An 11,980-nucleotide genomic window follows, 5' to 3' on the forward strand; every position below is an offset into this window, starting at 1 on the left:
CAGATTCTGCACACGTCTTAGTATTTTGACCATAACTCTCCGTTCAAATATCGGATTGAAGTGATTCAAACGGCATTGGAAAGCTAACTCAAAATACTATAATTTGGTGTGAAATAGGATTTTCGTAATTCGTACAGTTACTATGTCAAAATTGCCCCGCAATTAAAGGACACAAATGTGGACGAATCCTATTCCGATTTCAGACTTCTATTTTGACTGGGAGACAGACTTCCGAATTATCTAAGTTTACTTGGGCTTCTAGGACTTCCCTAAGCTTATAAATAGACTTCTTTGCATTCAAGAAAATATACACAATCCCAGAGAGCAAAATTCTTTTGTTTAGTTTTTCTTTAGGTTTAGGTTTAGGTTTAGATTTTATTTTTATGTGGAGCTAAATTCCCAACTAAGGTTGGGGATGAAGCCTTACCGATGAAGAACAACATCACTTTTATGTAAGTTTTTATTATTCTGATTTTATTGGGTTTTATATTTCAATTGTTTTACTTCTAATCAATTGTGTGGAGTAATTCTTGGATATCTCTTGTGATTCAAGGATACATGTGATGATTTGAGATAATTTCATATGATTGATTGCTTGGCTTTTAACTCATAAAAATTGGATATCTCTTGTGATTTGTTCTACGGATACATCTGCTGTTTCAATTTAATTTGGATTCCTTTTGTGATTTGGTCAATGAATGGATACATGAGATGGTTTTGATTAATTCTTTGAAGTATAGTAAAACATATCTATGATTTAATTTGTGAGAACTTCGGATTAATATTGATGAACATAAAGTATGTTGTTATGGTTTGGTGAGTGTGAATTCCCAAACCTTAGTACCTTTATTCTTAGATTTACTTATTTTATTTAGTTTATGTTTATCCTTTAATTTTCAAAACTCAAAAATCAAAACCCTTTTGGAACTAGATTAGGATTTAATTAGTTTAGATATAAATTGCTCTTTCAAAAATACAATTCTCTGTGGGATTGACCTCGCACTTGCAATCCATTAAACTACAATCGATTCGTGCACTTGCGAGTTAAATAAATTTGCACAACAAGTTTTTGGCGCCGTTACCGGGGAATTGTTTATTTTTTGAAACCAATTTATTTCTAAATTAGTTTTATTCTTCTACTAGTTATAATTAGGATTTTATTTTTCTACAATTTGTTTTGTTTTATTTGTGTTACTAATACAAATTTAAAAAAAAAAAAAAAAAAAAATTTTTCTTTTTGTTTTTTGTTGTTGTTTTGTTTGTGTTACAACCCTGCTACGATCGAGCACACTTGTAGCCAAGACAGCAACCGCAACAGTTCAGTAGATTTTTGCCAAAATCTTTTGATCCTTTTTTGTGAGTTTTTAGTTTCTGTTTAAATTAATTTCTGCTTGCAATTGTGTTTAGTTAGTTTAATATAATTTAATTTAGTTCAATTCATTTCAGTTTTTAGTTTATTAGTTTGTTAGGTTGTTAGCTTGTTAGTTCCTATTTGCATGTTCGGTCGTAGGGCTTTAAATCTAGAGTTAAACGCTTTTGATCCTGAAATTGAAAGAACAGCGAGAGAGAATCTAAGACAGCCACCAAACTCACCCACCAATTCTCAAAGTTCCGAGTCTGATTCGGAAAAGTCTGTTAAGATGGGAGAACGAAATCAACCTAGATCCCTTAGGGAGCTGTTCGTACCCAACATTACCAACACACCGTCATGTATAGTGTTGCCAGCTACTCGCTTCGAGCTGAAGCCGAGTACAATAGGTCACCTTCCTGCATTTAGAGGATTAGAGAATGAGGATCCATATGTTCATGTGAGGATTTTTTTGGAAATTTGCGACATTGTTAATACACAAAATGCCCCAGCAGAAGCGGTGCGCCTTCGGTTATTCCCTCTGTCCCTACATGATAGGGCGAAATCCTGGCTACTCAACAATAGGCCTGGATCTATCACTTCTTGGGATATGTTGCAAAGCAAGTTTTACCACAAGTTCTTCCCAATTTCCAAAATCAATGCCCTCCGTCTACAGATCACCAATTTCAGACAAAAAGAAGGGGAAAGATTCACCGATAGCTGGGAGAAGTTTAAAGAGCTTACTATAAAATGCCCACCCCACGGGTTTGAGAATGAGGTGCTAGTTCAAATTTTCTATAGGGGACTAACACCAAGTGAGCGAAACTCGCTTGAGACGATGAATGGTAGAGAATTCTTAAGTCTTATTGGGGATGAAGCCTATAAAACTTTAGACGAAATGGCTAAACAAGCACAACAATGGGATTTTCAAGATAGTTGGGACAGACAACAACCCACTCCCAAGACAGGAGGCATTTATGAGGTGAGGAATGATGCTGAATTAAGGGAGGAGTTCAAGGTTCTCAGGCGTCAGTTTGACACTATGGTCTTAAACAAACCAGTGAATGTAGCAGATACTTACCAAGTTGATGCATGCGGGTTATGTGATAGTCAAACGCACTTCACTCAAAATTGCCCAACTTTGTCAACAGAGTACCCAACTGAGCAAGTCAATGCCTTCAATGACTGCAGAAAACCCACCACTAGACCGTTTTCTAAAACGTACAATCCAGGGTGGCGGAATCACCCAAATTTCTCTTGGAAGCAGAATCAACCATTGAACCAAAGAGATACCTCCACTCAAGCTCAAAATCAGTTCAGGCCATCTCACCAAGCTCAACCGCCTGTTTATCAGTCTACCACTCAAGTGCCTGCACCACAGTCATCACTGGAAGACATGATGAAAGCATTCATGCAATCAATGGATAAGAACATACAAGAGATAAAGCAAGATATGAAGAATACTACCCTGAGTAATTCCCAAGATATACATGAGCTAAAAGGTTTCACCAATCAAGCCGTACAGGAAATGAGGAATTCCAACATGGCCAACAACAGAGACATACAAGAACTTAAGCAGGCTATGATCAAGGTAGAAGGACAAGTTGGCCAGATAGCAAATCAAGTGGGGGAAAGAGAAAGAGGGAAGTTCCCTAGTCAACCCGTGCCTAACCCAAAAGGGCAATTTGTGATTGGAAGTTCCTCTGCCTCTATGCATGGTCAGGAGCATGTACAAGCCATCACCACTCTGAGGTCAGGCAAACAGGTGGATAATCAAGTGGTCATGCCTGAAGAGGCCACTAAGGCTGCAGAAGAAAAGGAAAACCTGGACAAGCCTACGGAAGACACAGGACCGGACATTGCCATTCCGATTACTGAGGATCCTTCCAAAAAGTATATACCCAAAGCTCCGTATCCAGAAAGACTGAAACCGCCAATGAAGAGCTCGAAGTTCGATGATATTTTGGAAGTGTTCAACCAAGTGCAGATAAACATTCCATTCCTAGATGCCATCCAGCAAGTGCCTTCTTATGCCAAATTTCTGAAGGATTTGGTCACCATCAAGAGAAAGACGAACGTCCCCAAGAAAGCTTTCCTGACTGAGCAGGTCAGCTCTATCTTGCAATACAAGATGCCTGTAAAGTATAAGGACCCTGGATGTCCTACCATTGCTTGCAAGATTGGTGACAATCGAGTTGAGAAAGCTCTGTTGGATTTGGGGGCCAGTGTAAATCTACTGCCATATTCAGTATTTGTTCAGTTGGGATTGGGAGAGTTGAAATCCACTTCAATTACACTTCAGTTGGCTAACAGATCTGTGAAGGTTCCAAGGGGAATTATTGAAGACGTGCTGATCAAAGTTGATAAGTTCTACTACCCTGTGGACTTCATTGTCCTAGATACAGAGACGAAAAATGTAGAAATTCAAGTTCCAATCATATTAGGGCGTCCCTTTTTAGCTACGGCTAATGCCCTAATCAACTGTAGAACTGAAGTCATGAAGATATCATTTGGAAACATGACAGTGGAACTGAACATCTTTGATATCAGCAAGCAGCCATTTGAGTATGAGGAGGTCAGAAGCACATGCTTAATTGAGGAGATAGTAGAGAAAACTGTCAATGAACCTAATATTGAAGACCCCTTAGGAGAATGCCTGATTGCACTGGAAAGTGACATGGCACTAGACACTTTATTGGAACAAGCTGACGCCTTGTTAGACTCAACGCCTGAGATAAAGACGGAGACTACAGAAATTACTTTGACATCGTCCCCTGATCCATCTTCATTAGCAGTTGAGCCTGTCAAGCGGGAGTTGAAGCCTCTACCAGACACCCTGAAGTACAAGTATCTGGATCCTATAGAATCTCTGCCTGTGATCATTGCTGCCGATTTGGATAGTGATCAGGAACATGAGCTGTTAGAAGTTTTGAGAGAGCATAAAGAAGCAATCGGGTGGTCAATAGAAGATATCAAAGGAATTAGCCCTACAGTAGTGATGCATAAGATTCATCTGGAAGAAAATGCTAAAACTTCTCGCGAGCCACAGAGACGGTTGAATCCGGCCATGCAAGAGGTAGTTCGAGCAGAGGTAATTAAACTTCTGGATGCGGGAATCATATACCCAATCTCTGACAGCAAATGGGTGAGTCCCATTCATGTGGTGCCGAAGAAGGCAGGGATTACAGTTATCAAGAACAAGGAAAATGAGTTGGTCCCCACTCGTGTGCAGTCAGGATGGAGAGTGTGCATTGACTACAGGAAGTTAAATGCCGTGACAAGAAAAGACCATTTTCCTCTACCTTTCATCGATCAGATGTTGGAGAGATTGGCAGGCCATGAGTACTACTGTTTCCTTGATGGTTACTCCGTCTACAACCAAATTCCACTGGACCCCGAAGATCAAGAGAAGACTACTTTCACTTGTCCGTTCGGTACGTTTGCCTATCGCCGTATGCCGTTTGGATTGTGCAATGCACCCGCCACTTTTCAACGATGTATGATCAGCATCTTTTCAGATATGGTTGAACGTCACCTGGAGATCTTCATGGATGACTTCTCAATCTTTGGTTCATCATTTAGGGAATGTCTACATCATCTCACATTGGTGCTGGTACGGTGCAAGGAGAAGAATTTGGTTCTGAATTGGGAAAAATGCCACTTCATGGTGAAACAAGGAATTGTTTTAGGGCATGTAATTTCCCACAAAGGTATTGAGGTTGACAGAGCTAAGGTTGATCTGATATCTAACCTTCCGCCCCCGCGGACAGTTAAGGAGGTTCGGTCATTTCTGGGACATGCTGGGTTCTACAGAAGATTCATCAAGGACTTCAGCAAGATAGCAAGACCTCTATGTAATCTATTGGCAAAAGATGTTCCTTTTGACTTCAATGACAAGTGCCAGACAACCTTTGAGATTCTGAAAAAGACCTTAACTTCTACACCAATCATTCAGCCACCTAATTGGGGGGTTCCGTTCGAGATAATGTGTGATGCCTCTGATTATGCTATGGGAACCGTTTTGGGTCAGCGAGTAGAGAAGATTCCGCATGTCATATACTATGCCAGCAAGACTCTGAATGATGCACAACTTAACTACTCCACTACTGAAAAGGAGTTGTTAGCTGTAGTGTTTGCTCTGGATAAGTTTAGATCTTACTTGCTAGGGTCTAAAGTCTTAGTCTACTCGGATCATGCTGCACTGAAATATCTATTATCAAAGAAAGATGCTAAATCTCGTCTCATCCGGTGGATTTTGTTGTTGCAAGAGTTTGATATTGAAATTCGGGACAAGAAGGGTTCCGAGAATGTGGTAGCAGACCATCTATCTAGGCTGGTTGTCGACTTCAATGAAAATGCTGTGCCGATTGCTGAGACATTCCCTAATGAACAACTTATGCACATCTCTCAAAATCATGCACCATGGTTCGCAGACATAGTGAACTACCTTGTCACTGCCCAAATGCCATCACATTGGACTAGGCAAGACAAATCAAAATTCTTGGCTGGGGCGAAGTACTTCTTTTGGGATGATCCTTACCTGTTCAAATACTGCCCAGATCAGATTATAAGGAGATGCATTCCTGAAAATGACCAGCAAAATGTCCTATCTTTTTGCCATGATCATGCATGTGGAGGCCACTTTAGTTCTAAAAAGACCGCGGCGAAGATTCTTCAAAGTGGATTCTATTGGCCCTCCATTTTTCGTGATGCCCATGTCTACTGTTCTGCCTGTGATAGATGCCAGAAGTTGGGGAGCATTGGAAGAAGGAATATGATGCCGCTGAACCCGATCCTTATTGTGGAGTTGTTTGATGTTTGGGGCATTGATTTCATGGGTCCCTTCCCTAATTCTTATGGGTATCTTTTCATCCTTGTGGCTGTGGATTATGTTTCCAAGTGGGTGGAGGCTATTGCCTGCAAGACTAATGATCACAGAGTCGTGTTGCAATTTTTGAAGGAAAATGTGTTCGCACGTTTTGGGACACCACGTGCCATCATCAGTGATGGGGGGAAGCATTTCTGCAACCGATATTTTGAGCAACTCATGAAGAAGTATGGTATTACTCATAAAGTTGCAACTCCCTACCATCCTCAGACAAGTGGGCAAGTTGAGATATCCAACAGAGAAATCAAGAGGATATTAGAAAAGACGGTGAACCCGACAAGGAAGGACTGGTCTCTTCGACTCAATGACGCTCTGTGGGCATACCGGACTGCATTCAAGACTCCAATTGGCATGTCTCCCTACCGACTCGTGTATGGCAAGGCTTGTCACCTCCCTGTGGAATTGGAGCACCGGGCTTATTGGGCTATAAAGCAGCTAAATTTCAACCTCACCAAGGCTGGTGAGCAAAGGAAGTTACAGCTAGATGAATTAGAAGAATTGAGGAATGATGCCTACAACTGTGCCAAGCTATACAAAGATCAGATGAAGAAGATCCATGACCAAAACATTTTGAGAAGATCATTTGAAGTTGGTCAGAAAGTCCTCCTTTACAACTCACGTCTGCATCTGTTTCCAGGAAAGCTCAAATCCCGATGGACTGGACCATTCATAGTGCGTGCAGTTTCTACTCATGGAGCCATCGAAATCCAGGATCCTAAGAATGGAAGTGCTCTCAAGGTCAATGGTCAGCGGTTGAAGCCATTCTTGGAACTGGAAATTTCAGAGAGTGAGGAATTGCCTTTGGAAGATCCTACGTCGTCTACTTAATCATCAGCGGTGAAAAGTCTGGCTGAAGACTGTAAACTTAGCGCTTATGGAAGGCATTCCTTTTTCTTTGGTATTTTTAGTCATTTTTTGTGTTGTTTCGTCTATCTTCATTTTTGTTTTATTTTTGTGTTTTTCAGGACAGGTGTTATTATGAGTAAGTTTGGGGGTCGTCTCTTTGCTCACTCTGGTTCCTTATACCTCTTGGTATTGTGTTTCTGCCTACATTGAGGACAATGTGTGATTCAAGTTTGGGGGTATGGAAAAACACTTTGTCTATCTTTGTCTATTTATTTTTGTTTTTATTTGTTTAGTTTTATTTGTCTTTTTGTGTTGAAAAAAAAAAAAATTAATTAATTAATTATGCTATGTTTTTGTCAAGTTTGAGTTAAACTGTGACTGTTGTTTGCATTTCATTAGCTTGCTTAAAGGGTTGAACACATCATTATGTCATTTGGAGTCTAAGTCCTTTGACTTATTTTTGGGTAAAAGAGATTTTACTTGTTTTGAGATAAATTTTTATGAGCACATTAGCATGTTTTCTGTGGGGTATGATGTTTGAGCTTAAGCTTGTTCTCTTTGAGATTTGTTGGATGACCTATTGATGAATAACCATTGGCTTGCAAGATATAAAAAAAATAAATAAATAAATAAAAAGAGAAGGAAAAAGAAAAGAAAGATCATGTTGAGTTTTTCGTTGAGTAACCGGACCTCTTGCCTCATTAAGCATTGAGTGTTCATGTCAAAAGGTGTGAAATTCAATATTGATTTAAGATATGGCTAGTCTGGCTTCGTAGCCTTGTTGACTTAAGTTACTAAGCCCTTAGAGATGTTTTACATCTAGTGCCCTAAAGCCACCTGGCTTGGGAGTCATTGGCCTAACACTTGTTACATGGGTCAATTAGAAAGCTTAAGGGAGTTAGACACTACAAAGTCTGTTAAAAAAAAAAAAAAGTTGCATATCTTGCCTTGGTTGTTTCATCTGTTAGGGATTCTTACAAATTTTATGGAACTTGTCTTGAGTTTAAGCTGAAAGCTTCATGATTGTATGCTAATTACACTTTACACATTTCAGAACATATGAAGTCTAAATTGTTCATTTATGAGTGATTTGATTCTGGATTTCCTTTTGATAGTAATGATGGTGTTTGTCTTTTTAAGTTTGCTCATGAATGAAAACCATGGTTTATGTGAAACTTCTTTCTTGTTAACAACATAGTACTACAATGTTTGTGGGTATCATTCCTTTTAAGCCCTCACGAGACTTCACTCGTCCACTAGGGATGCCTAGGGGTTTAAAAGGCTTGTTGCATATGCTAAATGCAATCGTCTCTCCCACGAAAGAGGATTTATGTTTCTTGCTTTCATTTTATTTTTTGTTTTGTTTTGCTAAGGGACTAGCAAAATGTAAGTTTGGGGGTGTTTGATAAGTGCCAAATATTGCATATTTGGACCCCTTTATTTACATTAGTTAATCCTTTAGCTGTGTCGTTATTTAATATTTTGTGTTAGTTTTGTGTTTTTAGTGTTTTGTAGGTCATTGAAGAAAAACTGCAGCTTTAAAGGGAAAAATGCGAAATTTGGAAGAAAGCATACTTTGAGAAGACCTAGATTGTGTGGTTAAGTCTAACCAAATCTAAGGAAAGGTTAAATCAGATTAAAGTTCAGATTGGATAAGATTTCGGATCGGATTCAAATTCAGATTCTGCACACGTCTTAGTATTTTGACCATAACTCTCTGTTCAAATATCGGATTGAAGTGATTCAAACGGCATTGGAAAGCTAACTCAAAATACTATAATTTGGTGTGAAATAGGATTTTCGTAATTCGTACAGTTACTATGTCAAAATTGCCCCGCAATTAAAGGACACAAATGTGGACGAATCCTATTCCGATTTCAGACTTCTATTTTGACTGGGAGACAGACCTCCGAATTATCTAAGTTTACTTGGGCTTCTAGGACTTCCCTAAGCTTATAAATAGACTTCTTTGCATTCAAGAAAATATACACAATCCCAGAGAGCAAAATTCTTTTGTTTAGTTTTTCTTTAGGTTTAGGTTTAGGTTTAGGTTTAGATTTTATTTTTATGTGGAGCTAAATTCCCAACTAAGGTTGGGGATGAAGCCTTACCGATGAAGAACAACATCACTTTTATGTAAGTTTTTATTATTCTGATTTTATTGGGTTTTATATTTCAATTGTTTTACTTCTAATCAATTGTGTGGAGTAATTCTTGGATATCTCTTGTGATTCAAGGATACATGTGATGATTTGAGATAATTTCATATGATTGATTGCTTGGCTTTTAACTCATAAAATTTGGATATCTCTTGTGATTTGTTCTACGGATACATCTGCTGTTTCAATTTAATTTGGATTCCTTTTGTGATTTGGTCAATGAATGGATACATGGGATGGTTTTGATTAATTTTTTGAAGTATAGTAAAACATATCTATGATTTAATTTGTGAGAACTTCGGATTAATATTGATGAACATAAAGTATGTTGTTATGGTTTGGTGAGTGTGAATTCCCAAACCTTAGTACCTTTATCCTTAGATTTACTTATTTTATTTAGTTTATGTTTATCCTTTAATTTTCAAAACTCAAAAATCAAAACCCTTTTGGAACTAGATTAGGATTTAATTAGTTTAGATATAAATTGCTCTTTCAAAAATACAATTCTCTGTGGGATCGACCTCGCACTTGCAATCCATTAAACTACAATCGATTCGTGCACTTGCGAGTTAAATAAATTTGCATAACATTCTACTTTGCATAAAAGAATAAATCAAAAAATTCAATGTATCTATTTATTGCACAAAGCACAATGGATACCCAATTCAAACCAAATCATCCAATGTATCCGTTTTCAAAGCAAATCACAATGGATACCCAATTTAAACCAAATCATCCAATGTATCCGTAAAACAAATCACAATGGATATCCAATATTTTGATAAATGAAAATCCAAGCAAATCAATTAATAGGAACTATCTCAAATCATGAGAAAAACATGATTGAACTCATATCCAAGAATCATCTCACCAATTGAATTGAAGTAGAACATTTAAAACGTCAAAACTCATATATTCGGAGAATATTAACATACATGAAAATAAGGTTGCTACTCATTGGTGAGGCTTCATCCTCAACCTTAGTTGGGAAATTAGCTATACATAACTATGAAAAATAAATCCTACAAACAAAAATACGAAGCTAAAGAGAATGCTGGTGTGCCTCTTTGCATCCCACGTCTCCAGCTCCTTTTTTGTTTTCTTTCTTTTTCTTTTTATATCCCTCTTCTAGAGTTTTTTTCCTTAGAAATGGCGCTAGGCTGAATGGGTGGATTTCCAGGAACACTGTCTAATACGTGCGCCCAAGCGCACTCATGCTAGCGGGGTTCTTCCTGAGGCACAGGCGCTTGAGTTCTGATGGCCTATGCTCGAACGCTTATGCGCTCAAGCGTAGATCCACTGGGCTCAAGCGTAGATGCGCTCTAGCATCTGTTAGCTGAGCTCGAGCGCAGCTGCGCTCAAGCCTAGAGTTGGTGCGCTCGATCCCTTTCCTTGGTGGCTTTCTTTCTACATTTCCATTTCTCACATTAAGTCCATACTTTTCCCTTAACAACCTACAAAACACTAAAATCACATAACTAACACAAAACATTAAATTATAATGCACTAAAGGATTAACGGATGTAAATTAAGGGGCTCAAATATGCAATATTTGACACTTATCAGTAGACATTCCCAAACTTAATTAATCTCGTATCCTTTGTTATGTAATACAGTAACTAGTATTAGATTTCTCAAGATACTAGGTACATACAAATCATGTAAGACAATAACTAAACCTTTGTTGTTGCCCATGTATACCTTGTGTTCTCTGACTACTTTCTCTTTGAAGTCCACGAAGAATTCTTGACCTCTTGTGATGTGCCTTGTTGATGCTAAGTCTATCCACCAAGAGCTTGAAGTTCTACCATCATCACTTTAGTAACTGTCATTGCTATTTCCTTCTATCTTTTGTTGCCATTGTTCTTTGGAAAATTTGCTTTGAAGTGTCCCATTTTCCACATTTGAAACATGCACATTTAACTTTGTTTTTACCTTTTGGATTACCCTTCCATTTTCTTTTGAAATTTTTGGGTTTGCCTGTGAATGTTGAAGCACATGTAGTTTGAGCTACATTCTGAGCCATCATCAATATGATGGATGTCCCTTCTCTTCTTCTTCTTTTCATTCTCTCTTCTTCCAACATGATCAATACTGGTAGAGAAACCATGAAGGCTTCTTTCCCACTATGTGCTAATGAAATTACCACATGTTCCCATTATAAAGGGAGACCGTTAAGTATGGTGGTCTCTTGGATTTTATCTAATACAGGATGAACTGCATTTGCAAGCTTTTTTGCAATTAATTCCGTTTGATTTACAAAATCACCTATGTTGTGCCAAATACTACCTAAATTAATAGATAATATTTAGTACGTTTTAACTCGCAAGTGCACAAGATCAAAACAATAGTATAGTAGGCAAATACGAGATCATTCCCACGAGGATTGGTAAATTATGTTTAGAAGTAGATTCCTATTTAATTAAAAGATAAAATTCAATTGTCACGATTGAATTCAATAAAATAAAAGATAAACAAAAACTAAAAAGGATTAGGGTTTTGATATCCACCACTAATTATATTCAGCTAATATAACAATATGCCAATGCTTTGATCATGTTATGCATATCTAATGTTTGCCAACCTAAGGGCATGGGTGTATACTCCTTAAGCTATAGATTTTCCTAAGCAACGAGTTAGGCATGGGTGTATACTCTAACTCTTTTCTTCCCTAAAGGATTTAGCATGGTATATACTAAGTTGTTCTTTAGAAAAGCATATGTTCTATAAAAATTGACA

The 11,980-nt window shown here is 38.0% G+C and overlaps 1 protein-coding gene and 1 non-coding gene across 2 annotated transcripts; one reads left to right on the plus strand and one right to left on the minus strand.

The window, feature by feature from the left end:
- Positions 1 to 2,009: 2,009 nt before the first annotated feature.
- Positions 2,010 to 2,116, minus strand: LOC132186006 (small nucleolar RNA R71). The gene has a single exon (XR_009440689.1). It is a non-coding gene; the product is annotated as a small nucleolar RNA R71 (small nucleolar RNA).
- Positions 2,117 to 2,246: 130 nt separating this feature from the next.
- On the plus strand, positions 2,247 to 7,064 carry LOC148589737 (uncharacterized). Its single transcript, XM_088514855.1, has 3 exons — positions 2,247 to 2,693; positions 2,928 to 4,572; positions 5,038 to 7,064. Exons 1-3 carry the CDS (start codon positions 2,247 to 2,249, stop codon positions 7,062 to 7,064), a joined length of 4,119 nt encoding a protein of 1,372 aa, XP_088370981.1.
- Positions 7,065 to 11,980: the final 4,916 nt, after the last annotated feature.

The sequence above is a fragment of the Corylus avellana genome, chromosome 1 (assembly GCF_965113065.1).
Source record: "Corylus avellana chromosome 1, dhCorAvel1.hap1.2, whole genome shotgun sequence".
Taxonomy (NCBI): Eukaryota; Viridiplantae; Streptophyta; class Magnoliopsida; order Fagales; family Betulaceae; genus Corylus; species Corylus avellana.